Source organism: Panthera tigris, chromosome E2 (assembly GCF_018350195.1).
Source record: "Panthera tigris isolate Pti1 chromosome E2, P.tigris_Pti1_mat1.1, whole genome shotgun sequence".
Taxonomy (NCBI): domain Eukaryota; kingdom Metazoa; phylum Chordata; class Mammalia; order Carnivora; family Felidae; genus Panthera; species Panthera tigris.
The window spans coordinates 26,632,027-26,657,765 of NC_056674.1; the positions used below are offsets into that span (position 1 = coordinate 26,632,027).

The window sequence follows — 25,739 nt, forward strand, 5'->3', positions numbered from 1 at the left end:
TAAGAGCTGTTAGGTCCATACAAATTATCTATTTCATGTTGGGTACATTAGGGTAGTTTGTACTTTTTGAGGAATTGACCAATTTCATCTAAGTTGTCAAGTTTATATGTGTAAAGCTGTTGGTTTTCCCTATCTTTTTGATGTCTGCAGGGTCTACAGTTGATACCCTGTTTCATTCCTGATATTAGTAATTTATGTCTTCTCTCTTCAGGGTTGATAAGAGGGTAATTTTATTGATTTTTTTTCAAAGAACAAGCCTGTTATTTCCTTGATTTTTCTCTATCGTTCTGTGTTTTCAAATTTGTGGACTTCTATGCCTCCTGTTGTTTTGCACTTATTTTGCTCTTCTCTGTCGAGTTCCAAGAGGTGGAAGCCTACTGATTAAGACTTTATTCTTTTCTAAAATAACATGTTATAAATTTCTCTTTCAGGGGGTGCCTGGGTGGCTAGGTTGGTTAAGTGTCCAACTTGGGCTCAGCTCATGATCTCATAGTTTATGGGTTCAAGCCCCACGTCCGGCTCTGCACTCACACTGTGGAGCCTGCTTGGGATTCTCTCTGCCACTCCCCTGTTTGCGCTTTCTAATAAACATACTTTAAGAAAAAAAAGTTCTCTTTCAGCTCTACATTAAGCTACATCCCACAAATGCTGATGTGTTGTATATTCACTTTTATTTTCATTTTATTATTTTTTTTAATGTTTATTTTTGAGAGAGAGAGAGAGAGAGAGAGAGTGAGACAGAGCAGGAGCAGGGGAGAAGCAGAGAGAGAGGGAGACACAGAATTGGAAGCAGGCTCTAGGCTGAGCTGTCAGCACAGAGCCCGATGTGGGGCTCGAACTCACGAACCGCAATATCATGACTTGAGCTGAAGTCAGACACTTAACCAACAGCCACCCAGGCGCCCCAAGTTATTTTATTTTTGAAATTTCTCTTGAAATTATTCAATATCCAAGAGTGTTGTTTACTTTTCAAATATGTGAAGACTTTCTGGTTATCTTTGTTACTGATTTCTATCTAGTTTGATTCCTTTGTAATCAGAGAACACACTTCAAGTTTTTAAAAAATGTTTATTTTTGAGAGCGAGTGAGCGAGCGCATGTGCGTGCGAGAGTGGGGTAGGGGCAGAGTGAGAGGGGGACAGAGGATCCAAAGCGAACTCTGTGCTGACAGCAGGGAGCCCGATGCAGGGCTCGAACCCATGAATTGTAAGATCATAATCTGAGCAGAGTTGGACACTTAACCGACTGTGCAACCCAGGTGCCCCTGACTTCAATTCTTTTAAATTTGTTGAGATTTGTTTTATCGCCTGGGATATGGTCTATCTTGATAGATGTTCTGTGGACACTTGAACATGTATTCTGCTGCTGCTGGGCAGAGTGTTAAAAAAAACATCTATTTGAGCCCAGTTGATGATGCTGTTGAGTTTTTCTATATTCTTGATGGTTCTATCAATTGTTGAGAGAGAATGCTGAAGTTTCCAATTATAACTGTGTCCATTTCTTCTGTCAGTTCTCCCAGGTTTTGCTTCACATATATTGCAGCTCCACTGTTAGGAATATACAGTTAAGCACTCTTATGTCTTCTTGGTGAATGGATCCTCTTATCATTATGTACATATTCCTCTCTGCTCTGAAGGTTTTGTCTGACAGTAATATTACCACTCCAGCTTTGTTCTGATTAGTAACTGCACAGTATGTTTTACCCTCCTTTTTACTTACCTGTATCATTATATATAAAATAACTTTCATGAAGATATCATATAGTTTGGTTATATATTTTTTAAATCCATTCTGACAATCTGACTTTTAATTGGTGTGTTTACACTATTCACATTTCTGTTGTTGTTGTTAAACGTTTGGGACTTTACCTTTTTTAAGTTTATTTATTTTGAGAGAGAGACAGAGACACAAAGAGAATCCTGAACAGGCTCTACACTGTCAGCACAAAGCCTTATGTAGGACTTGATCCCATAAACAGTGATATCATAACTTGAGCCAAAAACCAAGAGTCAGATGCTCAACCGCTACCCAGGGGCCCTGCACAATTCACTTTTAATGAAATTATTGTTGCTTGGATTTAAGTCCACCATTTACTTGTTTTCTGTTTGTTCCCTATTTTTAATTCCTTTTCCCCCAATCTGGCCTTCTTTTGCATTATACAAACATTTTTTAGTATTACAATTTACTGATTGAACATTTTTAATGTTTATCTATTTTGAGAGCAAGCACATGTGAATGGGGGAGGGCCAGAGAGGGAGGGAGAGAAAGAATCCCAACCAGGTTCCTTGCTGTCAGCACAGAGCCTGATGTGGGCCTCGATCTAACAAACTGTGAGATCATGACCTGAGCCAAAATTAAGAGTCAGATGCTTAATGACTGAGCCACCCAGGCACCCCTATTTATTGAAATTTTTTTACTGTATCTCTTTATATAGTTTTTAAAGTAGTTATGCTATCAATTATAACATAACTGATCCACTTCAAAGTCAATATTTTATTATTTTGAGAATGTATAAACCTTACCATCTGCACTATTCATGTTTTTTATTTTTTTATATCTTATAATGTTTTGACATCGTAGGAGGACTTTCAGACCTGAATAGAGACTTCATCTCCCGGCATTCTGTGTTTTCACAGTGTTCTGTGTTTTCTAGCAGTGGTGGACCACTTGCTTGGAGCATGCCTTTCCTTTGCAGACTGTCTGATCCAGTGTTGTGCCCCCATGCCCATCTCCTTATCTAACTCACATACTAAGCCAATTTTTCCTCTACCTTGTATCAAGCCTGGGCCAGGAACCAGACAACTAAGAGCAGACCCTATGTCTGAAAGCCCACTGAAATTATCCAAACAAGCCAATCTTAAACTGTTAATCCTGTCCCGCCTTGCCTTTCTTTCCCCCTTGCTCCTGTTTCTGTCTCCTGACCAAACTCTGATGCTTTACCTGTAGCCCAGTGTGGTGATGTATGCCCCCTTCTCTTGGGAAATGTAAATCATCAAAATCTTCTTTCAGTTGCATTGACTTCTCTGGGCCATCAGTCACTTCCCTAACTTAAAATCCTGCGGGTACAAATTTTAGAATACCACCATCATCCTTTACCCTTGGTCTCTAGTCTCTCTGCCTTCCCTTGTATGTTATAGCTATCTCACAAATTATATGAATATACGTTTGAAATCCCATCAGACAATACTATAAATTGTTTTCAGCCCTATAAATTGTTTTCAATACTATAAACTGTTTTTAACTCATTTTAAAGAACTCAAGAGGAGAAAGTAATCTATTATATTTACCCAGATAGTTATCATTTCTGTCTGAAGAACTTCCTTTACCAATTCTTTTGGTGAAGGCTACTGGCAATGATTTCACAACTTTAGTTTTTCTTCAACCAAGAATTTTTATTATGTTTTATTTCACTTTCATTCTCGAAGGATAACTTCACTGGATAGGGAATTTTTGGTTCTTTTTTTCACCACTTGAAAAATAAGGTGCCACTTTTCTGGCCTCTATCGTTTTTTATGAGAAACCTAGACTCATTCTAATTGCTGCTACCCTACATGTGTTTTTCTCTAGATGCTTTCATAGTTTTTGTCTTCAGTTTCAGCACTGTGGTTATCATGTCTAGGTGTGAAATTCTTTGAGCTTATTCTGTTTGTGTTCACTGAGCTTCTTAAGTTTTATGTTTAAAATAAAATTTTGGAAGTCTTCGGCCATTGTTTCTCCAAATTTTTTTTTAGTGCCACACTCTTTTGTCTTCTCTCATTCAAATTAGATAACTTCTGTCTTCTATCTTCAAGTTCACTGACTCTTCTGTCACCTCCATTTTAAAATCAAGCCTATCCAGTGAAATTTTATTTAGGTTATTGTATTTTTCAGCGCTAACCTTTCCAATTTGGTTCTTCTATTTGTATCTTCTATTTCTCTGCTGAATCTATTTTTTAATTAGTTTTAAAAGTATTTGTGATTGTTGGAGCATTTTTATAATAGATGTTTTAAAGTGTTTGTTAGATAATTCTAACATCTTTGCTATCTTGGCATTGGTGTCTGTGGTCTTTTCTCATGCGAGCTGATATTTTCCTTTCTCATGACAGTTGATATTTTCCTTGTTCTTCACATGCCAAGTAATTTTGTGCTGTATCCATTTTGAATATTATGAGATTCTGAGTCTTATTTAAATCCTATGATGAGTGTTGATACTTCTGTTCTAGCAGGTAACTGATCTAGTTAGATTTAGGCTGCAAGCTGTAACCAGTGCTCAGTAAGTTATGATTGTAGCATCAATTCAGTTTGTAAAGTCTTTGCAGTGTTACCTGTATCAGCCCACTTGAGTGCTACCAGAGGCCAGTCAGGGGCCTAGAAGGTGGTTTTTCTGTTAGTTCAGTTATCAAAAGTCTTTGTTATGCTGATAAAAAAAAGTAGATCCACATGCGCTGTTTAGGGATTAAACCCAGGAGGTCATCAACAAATTTTATGGAGTCACTTATCTGAGCTCCTCCCTCTCTGCTCCCTCTTCCCTCTTTCTAGTGCTTTCTGGTTCCCTGAGGTTCTTTTTTCAATCCTCCAGTTAGAAAGCTGGGACTTTGATTACCCCCCTTTGCCCTGTAGTTTTGCAGCTGTGCCTGGGTCATCTGAAGGACACAGAAAGTAAAAGTATTAAGGCTGGCTCCATCCTCTTAGGACCACAACACCACCAATTGAAGAGGAAAGTTCTCCCTTAGAACTTTGGTTCCTACCAGCTCCCACTGCCACCATCACTGGATTGTTTGGAAGCTGGTGTGCCTTAGAATGAAAAAAATGGCCTTTGCTTTCTATTAGGCGCTCCCTCTTTTGCCCCTGGAGTCCAAGCTAGCCAGCTTCTCCTACTGCTCTCTCTAGGCCCTGGTGCTTATTTCCATTTGCAGACTGAGCTGCACTGAATTCAGGCTGGGGGACAAAAGACAGGAAGAAATGGCAACCTCACCACCGATTTTGTGGTGCTCCGAGTTATGGTTTTCTTCCTTAGTCTATTTTTTACTTTTCAGCGTCCTCATATAGCTACTCCATGCATTCTGTCCAGGTTTTATAACTAATTTAGTAGGAGTGACAGGGTAGAGTACACTTGCTCTATCTTACTCAGAATCAGAACCTCCTTGTTGTCTGTTAATATTTAAGTAATGCTGCTTGTTTAGCATAAGTGAGCACATGGCTAAATTCACGAGTCAAATACCGTTTAGACTTCTGTGCAGCCACTGGTTGAGAAAATGTTGATCATACCCACTCAGTGGAATGCCAGCAACTATTAGCCAACCTGGAAAGAAGAGGTTTCTCCAGGCTTCTAGAACAAATATCCTCTCAAACAAGGGCTAACTCCTGAATTGATCCAAGGTAAAGCCCACCTATCAACAACAAATCCTGCCCACACATAAGGCCTCCAACTGGTTTTTCAGATTCCATATGAAACAAAAAAACACCCACATCAGGATAAAATCTCAAATATGAAAGAAACCAATAAAGTAGAACATAAAATAGAGGAAAACTGGAGGAAACTAGATAACGCAGGGTAGGAAAGAAAACTTCAACAAAATTTTAATTAGTGGTTTCAAAAAGATATGAGATGATAATGAATTCATGTAACAGGAATCAAGATGCTAAAAAAGGAGACAAATAATCAAAATAAGGGTACTAGTAAATTAAGGATATCATGACCAAATTAATTAAAAGTCAACAGAAGAAGTGAAAGACAAAGTGGAAGAAATCTCTTCAAAAGTACCACAAATCAAGGAAGTGAAAACTGTGAGGGAAAAGAAACTTTAAGGGTCCATCCAGGATATCAGAAATCCAAATAAATGACATTCCAAAAAAATCAGAATGGCATTTAATAAAGAAACAACAAAAAATAACTTCTTGGAGCTAAAATACACAAGACCTTATGTATAATTAGTGAAAAGATTACATCAAATCTTGTTTGGGAACTAAAGCACACAGATCCCACCTTGAAGGGTCCACAGAATATCCAAGCATGATTACTTTTTCTGAACAGTTTATTTATCTATTTAGAGAGACTGGGGGGCGGGGAGACAGTGGGAGAGGGAGAGAGAGAATCCCAAGCAGGTTCCATGTGGTCAGCACAGAGCCCAACACAGGGCTTGACTTCATGAACTGTGAGATCATAACCTGAACCAAAATTGAGAGTCGGATGCTCAACCAACTAAGCCACCAAGGCTCCTCAAGCATGATTACTTTTTAAAGGCCCATAAGAAAAAAATCCTGGGGGGAGGATGAGAACAGGGCATGTATAAAAGAATGACAATCAAAATGTGAGAAATTCTCAACAGGAAATCTGGATGACTGGGGGGAAAAGGATAGCAGTGCATTCAAATTATAAGGGAAAATGATTTTCAATCTATAATTCTGTACCATCCACATTAAAGACATTTCTAGACATGCTAAAAGCTGAGAAAATTAGTCCCATGCATTGCTTTCTTAAAAAATATTTGAAGATGAAGGCCACCAGAAATAAGGGAAATGAAGTAATTAGTAAATTCAATCCAAGACTGGCAAATAGAAGTCCAAAGACTATAGTTGTGCAGCAAACAAACTGAGAAACTAGCTGAGTGGAGGAAGAAAAGTGGCTCAAGTGGCGTTCTCCCAGAAAAGGAGGTTCAATGAATAGCAGATATAAAGGAGTATTTGTATAATATTAGGGATGTATTTATTTCACAAGTAGATGAAAAACAGGGCAGATAAATTACAGGAAAAATTATAAGCTGTATCAGAAGGAAAACATAATGTAATACAGTACTGGGCTTTGCAGTAATATTTACATAAGTCATAATTATATGAACGCCATTTCTTGGTTTAGCTAAAAACAAGATGATTATATTGGTGTCTTAGTCCATTCAGGCTGCTATAACAAAATACCAGACTGGGTGGCTTAGAAACAATAGAAATTTATTTCTCACAGTTCTGGAGGCTAGGAGTCTAAGATCAGAGTGCCAGTGTGGTCCCGTGAGGGCTCTCTTCTAGGGTGCAGACTCCTTGTATTTTCACGTGGTGTAAGAAGCAAAGGAGTTCTCTTGGGCCTCTTTTACAAGGGCATTAATGTCATCATGAGGGCTCTGCCTTCACGACCTAATCATCTCCCAAAGGCCCCACCTCCTAATACCATTATATTGGGCACTGGGATTTCACTACCCAAATTTTGATAGAACACAAATATTCAGACCATAGCAAATGGGAAAATGGGGGTAGTTTCAGCTCATCTATCTTAAAGAAAGTGAATAGTGTCTAAAATAAGAAATAGCCGTATTTTTTAATTATTTACATAACCATCAAAACAAACAGCTAAAACAGTAAAAAGTAATTGCTTTTAGGAAGTTGGGAAGGGACAGAAGCAAGGGACTGCTATTCTTTCTTATAAAAACCCTCAGTACTTCTTGATTTTTTGTTTTAATCATGTGCATGTATTATTTTGGTATACTCCTTACTTCCTAATTTTAATAAAAAATTTTAAAGTAGATGCATACCATCCTGTGATGCCATTAGTGAGAGCTTTGGTCCTAATTTTTATTTTTTAAATGTTTATGTATTTTTGAGAAAGAGAGAGGGTGTGCACAAGCCACAGAAGGGCAGATAGAGAGGGGGACAGAAGATCCAAAGTGGGCTCTGTGCTGACAGCAGAGAACCTGACGCGGGGCTGGAACTCATGAAATGCAAGATCCTGCATGTCCTGAAGCCAAAGTCTGACGCTTAACAGACTGAGCCCCCCAGGTGCCCTGGCCCTAATTTGTAGCTTGATTCTTTTCTGACATATAAGAATGTTAGCAGTTATGAAATATTATGAGTGATTTATCTTTGAAACAAACATTTTCCATTATTTCTGTTACTTTTCTGGAGTGGTATAATCTGCAAGAAGAGCTATAACTAATTAACTGTATGATATAGGATGTTCTCAAACCTATGCAACTAAAAAATTTAAATTAAACTGGATGCTGAGACAGACAGGTAGCTGCAAGACTAGTGATAATCCTGATTTCAATTTTTTATTTTTTTTATGAAATTTATTGTCATATTGGTTTCCATACAACACTCAATGCTCATCCCAAAAAATGCCCTCCCACCCCCCACTGATTTCAATTTTTTAAAACAGACTTTATTTTTTCAAGCAGTTATAGGTTCACAGCAAAATTGAGACGGTAGATTTCCAATATGTAATTTGTTTAATGATAATCATAAAAGCCCATATGTTATTATAAATTTAATTTTATACATTTGAACCTACACAAAATAAAATTGTGAACCTGATGTGTTATTTACAAACAAATCAATATACTTTTTCATTGCTTACACAATCGTTTCACAGCAAGCGATATACTCAGGGATACATCCAGATATTATTTGGATTACTATTTTTCAGAGAAAAAAAAATCAAGTAAAAATTGGATCTTCTGAGATCATAGAGGGCCTCAGGAGCGTTCCTGTGGCTTTCAGTTTGTAAGCACCAGGAAGACTGGCAGAGAAATGCCCAATACAAGCAGAGCTGACATTATCCCCCAAGTAACTAAAACTACTATTGCAAGACTAACTGCACTGTTTTGGGGGAGAATTGTACTAACAGGCACAAAACTTCACAAGCACAAAACTTTGTGCATGTGTGTACTCCCAAAAGAAATGAATAATTATCCCGAGATCCAGACTCATTTTTTTCATTAATAATTTACTCTTGTGAATTACTAAGTAGCAACAATTGATTTTTATTTTCAAGTTCAGAAGTGAACAATGAAGTATACAAGTGTACAGTATTACTACATTCTAGATGTCTGGCCATCAGTTGCACTGATAAGCATCTGTGGACCCAAATACCCATCCTTTGCGTTTGGCTGTATTCGGTATTGGAACATTTAAATGTTAATCAAAAACTGTCTCTCCTATCCTGCAATGTTCATATTCTGTTTTACTTTATTCAGGCTTTTCAGGGAAAAAAAGGGTGGGGGAAGCATATAATACATACAATAATAACTTCCCTTTCATATAGCAAAATGCTTTCTATTATTCTACCTTCTACAAACTCAGCTCTTCTCAACTCTACTGTAATGTTTCAAGAATCCACACAGAAGCTCCTGGCAACCTGTGCCATTGAGAACGTAGATTAAAAAACAAACAAACAAAAAAAACACAAAAAAGATCAAAGTAGCTATTCAAGAGTCCGCAGGTTTGGGGAAAGGTTTCTCGACACCACAGTTCACCACCTACTATCTCTTATTACAGGCACACATGTAAGGGGCTTTGTCAGCTTGTCTCCTGGTCACATATGGTTTGAAGCAGCTGATTCAAAGTGTAGAAGGAATAACATACCTGTAGAGCACGTAACAGCAAATGACAACTGACAGCACAGGTGCAAAAACAAATTTAAGGAAGACATAATGGCTAAAAGCCATAGCAACTCAAGATCAGCTAGGATGAGCACGGCTCTAACACATTCTGGCAGCTGCCAGGAGCATAACTGCACCCTGGCACAACATAACAGAAGATACTCAAGTGGACCACAAATCATGGAAGAAAAAGAAACCATACAGGCAAGGAAGCTCTTGATACATTATAGAGAGATTTCCAAAACGGTTCAGACTAGTAGTTCTCATCTCTAGTTGCATACTTCTGGATTCTAAAGATTTCTTATATTTAGGAGACTCTTGAATAAATGGTGCTGTATATCATCTCTAAGAGAAAAGAAAGTAGGAGTAATATGATTTTTAGACAATGATACTTGAGTCCTACAGACTATGTATAAGTTAGAAACACCTTACAAGCCTTAGAAAAAACAAGCTTTCTTTTTAAAGCATTTTAAATATTTATTTATTTTTGAGAGAGAGAGAGAGAGAGAGAGAGAGAGAGAGAGAGAGAGAGAGAGAGAATGAATATCTGAAACAGGCTCCAAGCTGTCAGCAGAGCCTGACACGGGGCCCAAACCCACAGACCATGAGATCATGACCTGAGCCAAAGTTGGACACTTAACCGACTGAGCCACCCAGGCACCCCGAAAAAACAAGCGTTTTTAATATCATTAATCTACAAATCTGTAACAAGTCCATTTAGGTCTCTATCTGGCTATCTATATTAACAATATTGCTATAAAATTATTAATAACCATATTAACCATTTTCCCAATGCACTTCTAACATCTGCTTTTTGTTCCATCTTTCTCTTCAATCTCATTTCTAAAATGTCTACCAAGTTCTTTCCCAGGAGGGGTGCCCTAACAACCCCGAAGGGAAGGACTTCCTGCACACTCACTCTGAGTATACTTCTGGAAACAGGACCAGAGGCCACACTCAGTCTCTACCCTAGACTTCATCCCCATTACACCTGTAAATCTCTGAAATTCTACAGCTTCCAAACTTTCAGCATTCCTGATGAATTTATTCTTCATTCTTACCCAAATAATGTCTTCAGGTCCCAAAACTTCATTTCTGTCACTCTTTTCACTCTCAGTAAAAGAAATTATTTCATCAGAGCTCAAAGGCCAACATTTGTGAAGCCCTTCAACTGCTTCTCCTTTTTCATCTAAAAAATTCTACCTTTCATGAATTCATTCTCCTTCCTTCTGTTTCAAAGCTATGCCCCTTTCCTAGGTCTTCATTCATCACTCCCTTTTTACTCATCCCTGCCCACCTACAAACCTGTGTTGGTTTCCCTGACCCCACAGAACACTTCCTGTAGCCCCACTGCCTATGCCTGGGACTGCTTCATCTCTGTCTTCATCTTCACACTTTTTTGAAAAAAGTAGCTTAAACTCCATTTCACTGCCAACCCCTTGAAATCTGGATTCTGCTCCCATTCAAACTGAAATCATTTTCTCAAATGCCAACAATAACAATTAATGTCAAATGCAAAGGGCCCTTCTCTGCAATCTCCTACTAGGAATCTCTGTAGCACCATATCATTGACCAGCTTCTCCTTGACAAGTTATTTCCTCTCCAAGCTTTGAAGATACCACTAGCTGTCCACTTCTTATCTTTCACTACTTCCCTAAATCCTCTGCTATCTCCTACTGCACCTTAAATGTATGCCTTCCCCAAGGTTCCATCCTGGTACACTCCCCTCAATTATACTCACACACTCTTTAGGTTCCAACCGTAACTTTTACATCTATGGTGATAATTCCAAATTTCCATCTCTAGCCCTTAATACTGGAAAGGCTGCAGACAATCCATCCCCTCCTGGGCACTTCTACTGGACTATCCCACAAGTGTCTCAAACTTAATTATCTGAATCAGAGCCCACTTGTCTTTGGTCCAAGGTCCCTTGAAATTGAAACACAGTTGCCTAGATTCAAAACGTTCTTTTCTTCTCATCACATGCAATTTTTGACAAATCTTGTCTCATATGAATATTACTGCAACCAACTCTAAACCCTTCTTTCTGTTGCCAGTCTTACTTATCACACTACACTCCTTAGGACACCCTCTATCACATAACACCCCAGTGACGTGTGAAAGCACACCGGTTTCACTTCCTTACTCAAAAACTTTCTAAAGGTCCTCACTGAATACAACTAATCATTCAAGATCCTCATAACCATATCCAAAGTCCTCTGTAGCTTGGATTTTGGTACATTTTCTAATTTTCGCAGCCTAATTTAACATTTCCTTCCTTACACTCATCCAAAAATCACATTCCAAAAATGGGGTGGGGGAGATGTTAGTGTTTCCTACACACAACAGTTATCTCATTATTTGAACTACATCATTTATCACAATTCTACTAGACGGTGCGGGGACTGGCCTTGGTTATTTAACATAGCAGTTCTCAACCAGGGATGATTTTGCTCTTCCTGGGGGCACTGGCAATGTCAGGAGACATTCTGGTTTTTAGAACTGATGGGGTGCTCCTGGCATCTTGGGGGCAGAGGTCAGGGATGCTGCTAAACATCCTACAATGCAGAGTACAACCCCCCACAACAAAATATTTTCTGCCCAAAATACCAATAGTGCCACTGTTGAGAAACCCAGAACTAATCAATAAATGTCAAAACAAATACACGTTCAAACAAATTACGAAGTTTGAGAACACAGGTTGACATCCAGCCTAGTATCAATGATGTGGGTAACACTGTAAGAGAAAAGTGGCCAAAATGACCAAAAGCGGGGGTAAGGTTCCATTTTAATAGTCTGCATAATGTTAAGAAAAGTTTTAAATACTTAAAAAAAAAAAATGCTTATTTACTTATTTTGAGAGAGAGAGAGCACGCACGCCAGCCAGCATGGAAGAGGCTGAGAGAAAATCCCAAGCAGGCTCTGAGCCATCAGTGCAGAGCCTGACGTGGGACTCGCAGAAATCAAGAGTCAGATGCTGAACTGATTGAGCCACCAAGCACCCAGTTTAAATACTTCTAAATAAGGCAAAAAGGATGGCCTTTTAATCATAATGGAGCACTCTCTTTGGCCCTCCCAAAGAGTATTTAATCTTCTGGGAAATTCACCTTTGTCTGGCACATTATTCATTATTCATTAAGGCCCGAACCAGGATGTTACATGTTAAAATGTAGATTTTTGTGGTCTACCAGAGATGTCAATTACCTTCATTTGGTAGAAAAAATGTGATTATACTATTCTGAAACATACAAGCCAATTTGTATCTAATCAAACAATTTTACTCCACTATTCTGTTTTTAATGTAGATAAATACTCAGATCTTCAAATGCTCTCTGAACCAGTTTTACATTCCTGCTGGTTCCTTCATTCATGAGTTACCTGTCTGAAAGTCACATTTATAGTTGTTTTTTTTTGTTTGTTTGTTTGTTTTGTTAATTTACACTTTGCCAGCTTATAGGACCCATGGAGATATCCAAGTGGACTCACCTGCTTGGAGCCGTGAGTGGCTCAAAAAGAGGACCACATAAGTTGTGTAAAACCAACCATGTCTCATTTTGGGTTCCAGCATGAATCCCAAGCAGGAAGAGAATTTTACCAGTGGTATTTCTTTGTTCTTTAGTCTTCTGATTTTGTTTTTGCTTTACAGTTCTTGGCCACATGTCCCTTTTTACACCTGCACTGGTGGGTACACACTACCAGGTCAGTTTCAACTATACCCTTAGTATATATGTACCCAGACTACAGGAATCTGATTTTACACTGTGACCATGTGGTGATCTGTCAGTAGATAATAGATCTATTTTCTGTTGGATGAGGCTAGAAAAAAATCTGGTTTTAGTCTTCTGTTTTTCTGTTTGTGTCAGTACACGTCTCTGCACCACTGAAAGAACAGCCTTTTTGAAATCTGGACCAGTTTTGTGTTTTTGGATTACTTTTGACCTGTAGCTAAGATTACGGAACATAACTGAAAGCTCTCTGAATGTTTGTATCTAGAAAATGAAAAAAGCCTTTATTTCTCATGGTGTGAGTGTGAAATATATTCCTACCTCCAGGGGTAGATAATTAGATTTTAAAGTTTCTTTTTTTAGTTTATTTATTTTGAGAGAGAGAAAGAGTGCATGTGTGCAAGGGGAGGGGCAGAGAGAGGGGAAGAGAATCCCAAGCAGGCTCTGTGCTGTCAGGGCAGAGCCCTATGCAGAGCTCGAACTCATGAATCATGAGATCATGACTTGAGCCCAGATCAAGCAAGAGTCGGGAATTTAACCAACCCACCTAGGCACCCCTAGATGAAAAAGTTTCTTAAAGAACCTCTGTTCTAATTATAGAGAATTATAATTATAGAGAATAACAAACTTTTACATAAATCTGTATTCCTAGAATTCCAAGAATGTAATAAAAATAATCCTTAGGTCAGTTTGATTTGATAATTTTAATGCTAACTTAAAAACAAGTGTCCCTTTCCTATTTCATCAGTGTAGTGTACAATGCATGCATATGTTTTTTAAAAATAAGATTTTTTTTCTATGAAGAGACACATCTGAACTTCCTAAACTTTGCTGGTCAGATAAGGTAATATTACTAATGATTAGTCATATTTATGATTATGAAAAATACAAGCTTACATATTCAACTTGTAATATCAGAAGTTATATGCTGTTCAACTGTCAGATTAAGCATAATTTCCAATAGCCTTAGTTAACTTTAAGACCTTGATTGAACTAATAGTAAATGGTTAACTAAGGGATACTCCTTAGATACATCATTAATTTCCAAATGAGTCAGACACCAAGTGCAGTTTAAACACATACACATATAGGCTTTCTAATATAACCAAGATGTCATTATGGCACCCAACAAAATGAACAGAAATTCCTTAGTATCACTAATTCTCAATCTATGTTTAATGTCCCCTTCCAGTTGTTCTGTTCTAATTAATCCTGATTTTTTACCATAATTATAAAAATGTTTTACCTTGTCTAGTATTTCACTTGTATAGAATCATACAATATATATACTCTTATGGAAGTCTTCTTTCAGCATATCTTTGAGATTCATCCATGGTAGTACATGTATCAATTATGTGTTCTTTTCTATTGCTGTGCAGTACACCACCCTGAAAGCATTTTACCCATAAACTATCACTGGGGTTTCCCGAAGATCCCTGGGCAATCAGTCACAAAGATTTGTCTTTTATCTTCTAACAAGAAGGATGCTAAAATTAGCTCACTTCTTTGGGGGTACTGTATATCTTAAGTAGTTTAACACCATTAAGTTGTGTCAAATCATGATCTCAAGGTTTGTGAGATCCAGCCCCGCATCAGGCTCTGTGCTGACAAGACAATGCAGAGCCTGCTTGGGACTCTCTCTCCCCCTCTCTGCCCCCTCCCCACTTGTGCTTTCTCTCATCTCTCACAATAAATAAACTTAAAAATAAAAAAGTAAACCTTGGAAGTTATTTAAGATTACAAAGGACACAACAAAAATTATAGAAACTGAGGAAATAAGGTAAAAGAATGGCTGCATATTTTTTCACTGTCATACCAGAGAATTGTTTAGGAGACCCAATCAAGGATTATTTCACATCTAGGGCAGTGATGTTCAATATAACTTTTAGACAAAATGAAGAAATGTTCTGTAACTGCACTGTCCATGCTGGCAGACACTAGATATATGTGGCCAACAAGTACCTGAAATGCAACTGAGGAAGTGAATATTTAATTTCATTGAACTTTGACTAATCTAAACAGCCACATGTGGTAGTGGCTACATTCTGGACAATGTAAACCCGGCTTCCAAACTATTTTTGTACAGCCTGTAGGGTGAGAATTGTTTTCATCTTCAAAAAGGTTGTAAAAAAGGCAAAAAAAAAAAAGTATAAGACAGATTCCCTGTATAGTCCACAAGGTCTAAAATATTTACTATGTATCTCCTTATTCATCAACTAAAGCAAATTACTAATTCTCTCAGCACTAAGACTGAACAAAACACCTTCTCTAAGTTGAACCTCTTCAAATACAAATACAAATAATTCAGTTTCTTTAAACAAAGAAGTTTCCTTCGTTGTTTCCAAATAACATAACTTATTTTTTAAAAAACAGTTCTTTAATCAATTACTGTAAGGATTCCCCTCCCCCATAATTTTGTTTTTCAAATGCAAGCCTGCATACTTTATGCAATTATACATTAATTTAGTAAAAAGCCAACACAGAACATGATGTTGTCCTTGATTTAATTAAAACCCTACAATACTACTGGTAGAGAGGGAAGAGGAAACTACGGTCATAAGCAGTCACTTTGACCCCAGTATAACCAGTGTGAGTATCCCTTATTTCGACATTCTGGTATAACCCCAAAATATTAACCATAAAAAGAAACTGAACAAACCACCGTTTCTTAAGATGATTTTCACAACCATAGTGAAAAACACCATTAAAAAAAAAATCATTCTAGGAAATGCAAAGAGGCCACCAACCTCTCCTTTCTGGTAAAATCAAAACAAAAACTCCAAGTCACTACCCAGTATTATTACATCTACAAATTATTTCCTCCATGAACAAATCAACTGTTCAAGAATTCATTCATGAAACCAGGTACCAATCTCTCTTAACAGAAAAGGAAATGAAACCATACAGTGTCCACTTTAACCCTATGAGTCAATGTAGGAAGTAATAGGCCACTTCTACTGGATTTCCATTTTCTTTACCCTTTCTCCTCTCTTATGCTACAAATACATTAAGTTAAAACTCAAAGTTGGATAAAGGATAATCACCAACTTTTCATATGACACTCTTACCCCTTCTTTTTCTCTCCCTCACAAATTAAAATGGGTCAGATGTTAGTCTACCTTAGCATAGTTTCTTGGGTGTACTGTAATTTCAATGTATAAGATTTATCAGTCCTCCAAATTATTCTTCTTAGAAGTCCATCAGATTGGTGTTCTGGCAACGGCTTGTGGTGGCCACTAACTGCTATGAGGTAATGCCTGAAATACCACCAACTGATGGGCAGTTGTGGTTAGCAAATTTGCCACCCTAAATGTTCATGGAGAAACTGTATAAGTAGCCATGCCATCGTCTGCATTACTCTTCTTTTGTTTATTAACCTCCAGGACAGGCTCCTGAATCAACCAACTAACTTTAGCACTCAAATCCCTGCTATGGACCTTGCTGACCGCATCAATGTATTATCTCCCGATGCTTCACACTTCCATCCCCTTTATCTTCTCACTTTTCCAAGCTGAAGGGAATACTTCTACTTCATACACAGACCACTGAGGCACTTCTTGGTTTCTCGGAATTCCTCCGTATCCAAGATTCTGATCTCTGCAATTCCTCCCTAATGACAACTTTTAAAATTTTCCAATACTCCCTGAACTTGCCCTATTTACATGATTCCATGAGTCTAGGAGAGGACAGGGCCTAAGGTCTTATTCCTTACACTGTTTACACAGTTCATTACGCCCCTTCTACCTTCACCTGCCAGAACCTCTCTGGCTGGCAGTTCACTAAAAGTAGAAGGTAAGTCTTGTATTATGTCTGGATTGTCGTAGCTAATGCTGACCATTCAGAAACATTTCGGGGGTCCTATCCTGCCTTGTTCAATTACACCTTAGATTACTTTAGTGCTTGGTGTGTTGGCTTCACCGACACCCAGAGTGGGGAAATCATCACCTGCTGGAGAATTCCTGGACAAAGTGATACTATAAATTCAGGCCATCTAACTTTCCCTGACTCTTACTTCAGTTCCAATCCTTTTTCGTTCTTTTCCAATGCACTTCCAAAAATTCTGCTGCGTCCACCCTAACATACACCACTGTCTTCAAGCTCTCACCCTCCCTCTCGAGGCAGGAATTGGTATTCTACTTTACTGAGACAATTATTAAAGGCCATTAAGGTGTTCAACTACCCTCTTCCCCAAATTGGGGGGGCGGGGGGGGGGGAGTGGACAAAGCGTATCTTCACTCATCCCGTCTCTTGTATCTAAACAAGAGGTCCTAAAAAACTGAATTTGGTCCACTGACATGTTTTGTTTAGCACACATGGTTGCCTTTTAGAATATATACTTTTCAAAGAATATATTAATGCAAGATTTTTATTGAGATATAATTCACAGCATGCATGGTTTTTAAAACATAAATTAGTTGCCTCATAAAAAACCAAAACAGATTTCACATTATAAAACCCAGACCCCTGGCTTTTCTTGGATAATGAGCTCAGACATCATTGGGCCCATACTATGTAAGTGGCTAATACTAAGCACTGGCAGTTACCCTCTCCCACAGGGTACAAGCACCTTATTCACCAGTTCCTCCCTACCAACCAGCCACTTCCATGTACAGTCTCCCTGCCTGGACTCAGGGAGCATGGAATTTGTAGCTCCTAGAGCTAAAGGAATGTTCTAATTTCTCACTTTCTGGGCTGAGATCTCTTCGGCCTCCATTGCCTGACTCCAAGGATCTCACCAGGCATTGCATCCTTGATCTGTGAATGAGGCAGCATCTAGTCAGTACTTCCACTATCTCTCTGAAATTCAGTCCTCAGCCTTCTTTGATTCCGTAACTCCTGCCACCACTTACCTCAATCCCGTCCTGTTGGGCCCCTGTGTACAATGACCTCTACTGGTTTTTGTCTCTTTCAGACAATCTGGCCCTACTGGTAATATCACATTGCTACAAAAGTTGCTAACCACCCCCAATCTATCCTTGTATCATCACAAACCAGCAATGGACCACACTGAGGAGAACAAACCTGGGGGTATAAACACTCTCAGTGAAGACATTTCTTAGAAATGTAAATCTGATGGCATCACTCATGTTCTCATAACCCTTCCAGGAGTCTCTACTACCCGCCTGCTTGGTAAAATTCATGTTCTTCAACAGTTCCCCAAGTGCCTTGTGACTTGGCCCCTTTCCACCTCTGCCCATCTCCCTCCAATTGCCTCCTACACTTGGGAAATCAGTGATAAACTGGCACTATTTCATATCCCTGTGATTTTATACATGCTCTTCCCTCTGGAAAACTCTTGTTCATCCTTTACACACAATTTAGCAGAGCAACCCTTTCTCTCCTGTATTACTGTTAACACCTGGCACATACTTCAATAGTTAACATGTATCATACTATACTATTTGTTTCCATGTTTGTGTCCCCTACTAGGCTGTGAATTACTTGAGGTCTAGAGGCAACTGTTACTGTACTTCTTGGCACATAAGTTTTCTTCAAATGTTGGCTACCTGGCCTCACCAACAGGTCAAACTTTATCCACCATCCTTCCTAACATCAAGGCTTAAAACCTCTCTCTTAATCCCTACATACACTCAGTTGCCAAATCCCAGGGAAAACTTTTGTCACCCATCCATGTCCAGCTTGAAACAAAGTCTCTTCCACAAGTGGGTCTTCCTGCCTCCAAGTAGAGTTTCAGACAAGTCCTTCTCTCAAAAATCCTCACTGACTCTAAGGCCCAATGCCTTAACCTGGCATTTGGGTCCCTTGAGGCTCTGACACTTCCTACCAAGACACTCCACATGTTTTGGGGCTTCTAGCCTTTGCTCACAATTACCTCCATCTGGGAATCTTGATGACGCTTCAAAGCCCAGCTCAGGTGCTGCTTCTGCCAACAAATTTCTCCTCTCACAAAAGTGGCCACTTTTACAGAGGATGTGCCTTTTTTTTTTTTTTAACCTCCCAGGATGTTGTCAGTTTCTACCTGTAGCCCCTTTCTCTCTAGCCAATAGACCCCTAACTAAACCTCATTTTCTCCCCTACTCTCACATGAGCTAAATGTAGTGATTTAACATTTTAAAATATTTATTTTTGAGAGAGAGAGTGCACATGCAGGAAGAGGCAGAGAGAAGGGGGGAGAGAGAATCCCAAACAGGCTCCAGGCCCAGCATGGAACCCAATGTGGGGCTCAATCTCACGACCATGAAATTGTGACCTGTGCAGAAACTGAGAGTCGGTCGCTTAACCAACTGAGCCACCCATGAGCCCCATGATTTAACATTTTAAAAGCAGGAAAACAAAGTAACCTGCCTGAAGAGACCCAGAATAGTTGTCCTCACCTTAATCAGAAGCTCTACCAGCTAGTTAAAAAAAATTCTTATTTACTCTTAATCTTCCTGGGGCACCTGGCTAGTCAGCCAGTAGAGCCTCCTAGACTTTCGATTTCTGCTCAGGTCATGATCTCAGAGTAGTGGGATAAAGTCCCTTGTCAGGCTCTGTGCTTAGTGTGGAGCCTGCTCAAGATTCTTTCTCCCTCTGCCCCTCTCCCCTGCTTGCACTCTCTCTTTAAAAAAAAAAAAAAAAAAAAAAAAAAAAAAAAAAAAAATCTTCCTTCCCCCAAACCTTCTCCTCCACAACTTAAAATATTGATGTTGAAGTCTGCTTTCCTATTCTTAAGTTAATGGTTTCCTCTTACTCAAAAGAATGTAACTGTGGCATTCATCTCTTACCCATGAGTCTCAAGGGAAAAGAAAAAGAATTTCTTACAAGTGGGAGGATTGGATTATGAGTAACACACCTAGCAAACATAAAATGGGTGGGTGACACCTACTACCGAGATACTGTAAGACACACCTTTTCCAAATAGCTTATCCTAAACTGTGTCGCAGGACAGGCAACAGAACTGGAGTTGGGAGGGTCTAGCATAACATGCCAGGTTTTTCTGTACAGCAAAATAAGTACTTTCTACACTTGGGGTGAGTCTTGAGTAAAGCTGAACTGGGAACAGGTGAAGCACACAGTAAAAGCAGTGAGACTAGTCAGACAACAGTAGTGGTTTAAGCTTGAGGGTTGCTATGGCAGAGAATTGGGAAAATAAGGTGGGACTGGATTAGTAAATGTTTTGTAAATCTCCAGGAGTTTGGAGTGAATGAGATAGGCAACAGGAGGCCCTAGCAGGTCCCAGGGCAAGAAAAGGATTTTCCCTGGACAGTTCAGTCTAATGCAAGGAGGGAGGGGGGAGGAGGGACTGGAGTGAGGGCAATGAAATAAGGGAGGAGCACATACCTAGAATGAAGGTCTTAATAGCAGCAAAGGCAATGAAGAGGAATGAGTGCATGTAAGAGATTTCACAGAAGCATTAATAAGACTTAGTTATGTCACACCTTTTAGCCCTGGGGAGTGTGAAGAAATTTGGCAGCTGGGAGAAAAACAAGAGGGGACTCAGAAATTAAAAATTACAAGTTAGGAAAAAAATTAAGCACAGGAAAGCAAACTTGATTCAACATCTAGAATGTAGTAAGTTATGCTATGGAGAAAGATCACACAGTTAAGTGTCCCCTCTCCTCCAAAGATATTAAAACAAAAGCATTTAGGCGCTTTTTTTTTTTTTTTTTACATCTAAGAGGGAGTCAGGAGTCACAGCAGATCCAATTCTGAGAGCACTGTGAAATTCCTGAAGTAGGATGCCAGAAAAAGGATCATTTTGTTCCCAGCCAGAGGGCTCATCATTTGGGAGACAGGTAGCAAGAACAAGGGCCCTAAGTCTGAATCCTGGCTCCCGCACCTACTGGACAGAAAGACCTGGAGAAACTTGGATACGTGAGAAGGGGGATTGCGCTTTGCTAGTTTCCTGGCTCGGGGAGGAAGGGGAGTAGTTGAAGGTGTTGCGTAGGTATAAGTCTGAAGTGCTGATTTTGAGAGAAGGTGAGTCACCACTTGCAGAGTTTCAGTTTCTCCAGCTGTTAATTTAGAGAGAGGAAGATAATAAAATCGACCTCACTGGATTTTTTAAGGGCTGCATTAGGTAATCCTTATGAAGTGTTCAGCTTATGCTCGTCCTACGACCTATAACCATTAAATGTGTTCCTCAATACAAGAAACAATACTTTTTAACACTATTATTAAATATCCCTATCTCTTCTTGATCTTCTGCGTATTTTACTACTATTATAGTTTTGTCAGATTCTCAAAAGGGGCTGAAATCCCAAAAAGTTCAGAACCCCTGTACTGGAGGCCTGGGAAGAGAGAGGTGGCTGAAGTGGTGGACAAGGAGGCTGCGGGCCTAGCTACCAGGCCCTGCGCGCACCATCCCGAGGGCCGGGGGGCGGATAACAACAGGCAACATTCGCAGCGCGCTCACTCCGGGCCAGCCACTGCGCTCTGCGCTTTGCAATAACACCTACTCCAAACCTCGCGACAGCCCTCCGAGAGAGGTACTTTCGCCCTCGCCACTCTACAAATGGGGAAACTGAGGCGCTCCGGGATTGAACCGCTAGCCCAAGGTCACATGGATCGAGAGCTGAGAACGCGGGTCCATGGACTCTGGAGACTGCGCTCTTAACCACGGCGCTTCGCTGCGTACCCACACGGAGCAGGGAGAAAAGGGGTGGGGGCGCCCAGGGAGCCCGGCCGAGACGAGGCCCCAGGGGCTGGGCCGCGGAAGGAGGGCGGGGGCGGCAGCGGGACTCACCTTGGCGCTGTGCACCGCCTCCTGCGCCCCGCGGAGCTGCAGCCAGATGCGCGCGGGCAGCGGTTCCTCGGCCCCGAGCGCGCCGAGCACCGCCAGGCTCACGCCGAACAGGCCCTCGATGCGGCCGCGGCTCCGCTCCAGCAGCGCCGCCTTCTCCGCGGGCGCCGTGAATTCGTCCAGCACCGCCCGGGCCGCCATGGCGGGCGCGGCCTCCCGCGGCGGCGCCGGGGGCCGGCGGCGGCGACGCCCCCTCAGCGTGCTGCCGCTACACCCGAGCCAGTCAGGCGGCGTCGGCCCTTGCGGCCGCCTCGCCCCCGCCCGCGGCCCGCCGCCTGCCCGCGGGCCAAGCTACACCATACCGACACAGCCGCCGCAGCTTGGCTACTGCGGGTAGTGAACCCCTCCGCCCCTTCGCCACCGCCGCCGCGGGCCGGGCCCCGCTGCCGCGCATGCGCCCTGCCCACCTCCGTCATTGATGGTCGCCGCCCCCCAGTAGAGGGAGGGAAGGCGGAGGCGACGGAACTCTACGTCACGCAGGGTCGCCATGATTATTGAGGGCAGAGCGACGGCTGCGGAGAAGGGCATGGGCGGCCTTCTTTGGTGAGGCCCAACGCTTTCGGGGACTAGGTGGATAGTGAATCTTTGGTTTTATAGATGGGGAAATTGAGGCTCTGAACTAGTTGTTGGTATTGAATCAGTGTCACCAGGGATTTGGTTTGTCTTTAGACATCTTGAACCCCAAACTAAGGCTCTAGCAATTGAGTTTTCAAGCTTCTCAGTAATTAATAGGCAGATGGTTTTCCTTCTTTAGCTTCCTTCCTCCCTCCCTCCCTTCCTTCCTTTTTTCTTTTCTTCCTTCCTTCCATCCTTCATTCCTTCCTTTCTTCCTTCATCCTTCTCCCCATTTGTCCCACCCGCCCTTCTTTCTATCTTAATCTTCCTACTCATCTTCTCTCTTCCTTTACATTGCCTTCCATCTTTTCTTTCCTATTTATTGTTCTTTCAGTAAAAATGGTAACAATAAAAAGTATGGAGAATTGAAGAACAAAGAAATGATTTTAGAATTTCAGGAGAGTGATTTCTTCTGGGAGTGAAGGAGGAGAGTGTGTTATAGTAGAGGGGATTAGGGGTTCATCCATTTTACTGTGGGACTTGAACAAACACCCCTAACCCCTCTCCAGCTCTGTTTTCTCATATCATCAGGGGTTGCGCTCAGTTATCTTCAAAGGCTTTTCCAGATCTTACATTCTCTGAGTCCATAAAAACAGATTGTGTAAGATAAAACTTTGGTTTCCTTGCTCTGGGCTAGATGTCCTGAATATAGTAGATAGATAAGGGTCATGGGAATATTACTTAACTTCTCTGTGTCTTAATTCCTTATCTGTGAAATGTGGACAACAATAGTATCTCGTTGTGAAAATTACTACAGTACATGGACATGGTAAGTGATCACTAAGTATTAGCTATTACTATTGATAAATTAGCAACACATTTAAGGTTCCATTTTCATGGAAAAGCTTTGTATGGATTATACAGCCATGTTGAACCTGTGGGCCTGGGAGCCCCCTCCATCTTTGTAGATTTCCCCTTGAGAAAGAAGGGGATCTAAAGATGTTACTGTTGGAAATGCCAAAGGTGAACGGCCTTGGTAAGAGGGATTACCCAAGGTAAAACCTCTTAGGGATCCAGGCTGCTGGGGTTTTCCATCTGTCTCAGAAATTTAGGCAGGTGTGGTTCCCTGGTGCCCTGATAAGAGATGACTCAGCACAGGGAAGAGAACCACTAGGCTCACAGACCAACAACTTCCTTCTTTCCTGGGCTTTTCCCTTGGTGTCTACACAACCTGCAGCCTTCCTGCATCAGATAGGTGACCTGAGATTGGCTGAGGCAGATCAGGTGGTGAGGATGGCCTTGCTGATGGACTGCACCCAGAGCTAGAGTCAACACGTGTTATTTCCTGTCTTTTTGTTGCACTCACCTTAAATGGAATTGCTATTGTTCATTGATTGGACAAGGCTTTCCCCAGGGTTGTTCCTGTTTGCTCCCAGTGACTTCCTGGCCAGTGATTCTTAATTGCTTAATTATAAGTGGTGAGGAGAGGCTGCCTGGAGAAGCACACAAAGCTCCTTTTCCTCCCCCAACAAAAACTCGTCCTACACTAGCAAAAGTAGTGCACACGCACACAACCATAAAAGAAAGCTAGGCCATTATACTGTGTTCATAAGTCACTGGATTGGTGTATTACCAGAGATACAGCTGTTGGGTTTTTCCCCCTGTTTAAAAGACTTGCCAGTTCATATCTGGTCAGCATTTCCCTTTAGGGAACTCTCAAGGTTTCCTGAGTGTAGGGAACTAGGAGAGAGGGAGAGAGAGAAATCCCCTTTTTAAGAAACTCCCTTGCTTCCTGCAATTTCTGAACCACAACTTTCCTCAGTTGATCAGCCTTGCCTATCTTGGCTAGTCTGACCAGCTCAGGACAACTGATGCCAAGGATGAGACCTTTACGGAGTCTATATTCTGAACACTTTACCTATTGTTTTTCTTTAATATCCATAACAATCCCATGAATCCCTCAATAAGTGATTGAGGGAATCACTTATTTCCCCTTCACCTATTTTCTTGGAGGTGGGGGGGGTGGTGAATTCCTACTCTATTCCCTCCCCAGCAGGGCCAAGCATGTAGGAACACATCCAGCTTCCATCTAATTCTCCCTTACTCTTCCCCAGGGCAGGAGGAGGACTTATCTGATGCCACAGACCAGTGGCTTTCAGAGAGGGTACACGTAATTGTCTGCTGTCTGCCGTCTGCGGTTGCTCACTGTGTCAGTGACTGGGTAAAGTGTTTCCACTTCAGCCACATCCTCCAGTCCAGCTTTGTCAGTAATAAAGATGACATTTTGATCTCTACCTGTCTGACGCCTGCTTTTATTTCTCAGTTCTGAATGCAGGAGGGGCAGAAAGTAATTATTGACCTTCTAAAATGCCACCGGTGGTTGCTATTATTATCACTCCTATTTTAAATTTTTGTTTAAAGTTTATTTATTTTTGAGACAGAGAGAGACAGAGCATGAATGGGGGAGGGCCAGAGAGAGAGGGAGACACAGAATCTGAAGCAGGCTCCAGGCTCTGAGCTGCCAGCACAGAGCCCAACGCGGGGCTCGAACTCACGGACCGTGAGATCATGACCTGAGCCGAAGTCGGACGCTTAACCGACTGAGCCATCCAGGCGCCCCTATCACTCCTTTTTTAAAAGTGAGGACATAGAAGCAAGGTAGAAATCTCAAAATGTTTCACAGAGCTGGTAAGTGAGGTGGTGGGAATAGGAATTTGAATCCAGGCAGTCTGACTCTGTGCTGGGGTGCTCATACGTGCTATGCCATAATGACAACAAGCCTTTATCTGCAACCAACACCCGTTTCTGCCCTCCTGCAAAAGTAAGCAAGGGGAGATGATATGTTCTCATGACCAACCTCCTAATGCTTAGGTCCTACTTGCCTTGGGATGCTTTCAAAAACAGACTTGCATATGTAATGTTGCTTAGCATAGCCAACCAGCCAACTAGCCAACCAAGCTGATGCTCAAAATGCCCTCCAACTGGAGGTCTCTGGGTGGTGAGTCTTCCTGGGTTGGTTGGTTGGTTGGTTGGTTGGTTATTTATTTATTTATTTATTTATTTATTTATTTATGGTATAATGACATCTAGGGCTACAGAGTAAGAAACAGGAATACAATTGTGTTTCAGACACACGCATTTTAATATATTTTCAAACTGAACAGTTTTTCCTCTCCCTCATCAATAGTCCAAACTACCATCATCTCTGCCTTTGACAGCTGTTGGGGTGTCCCCCACATTCTTCCTGACCTCTCTTCAAATTTCAGGAGCTACAACTGCTATAAGGTTGGGAGAAATTATTTACAAATATCGATGCTGCAGCCAGAGTAATATTCTCAAATTGCAAATTTCATCAGTCAGTCTCTTAAGATCC

The 25,739-nt window shown here is 40.9% G+C and overlaps 1 protein-coding gene and 1 long non-coding RNA gene across 2 annotated transcripts in view; one reads left to right on the forward strand and one right to left on the reverse strand.

The window, feature by feature from the left end:
* The window catches only part of N4BP1 (NEDD4 binding protein 1), a 49,688-nt gene extending 27,636 nt beyond the window's left edge, over positions 1-22,052 (reverse strand). Inside the window, exon 1 of the mRNA XM_007096916.2 lies at positions 21,755-22,052. Coding sequence (XP_007096978.2) covers positions 21,755-21,952 — 198 coding nt within the window. The 5' untranslated portion in view covers positions 21,953-22,052. The remainder of the gene's footprint in view (positions 1-21,754) is intronic.
* A 136-nt stretch (positions 22,053-22,188) lies between these two features.
* On the forward strand, positions 22,189-24,660 carry LOC107181043. Its single transcript, XR_001511836.2, has 3 exons — positions 22,189-22,354; positions 23,159-23,195; positions 24,481-24,660. It is a non-coding gene; the product is annotated as an uncharacterized LOC107181043 (long non-coding RNA).
* The last annotated feature ends 1,079 nt before the right edge of the window (positions 24,661-25,739 follow it).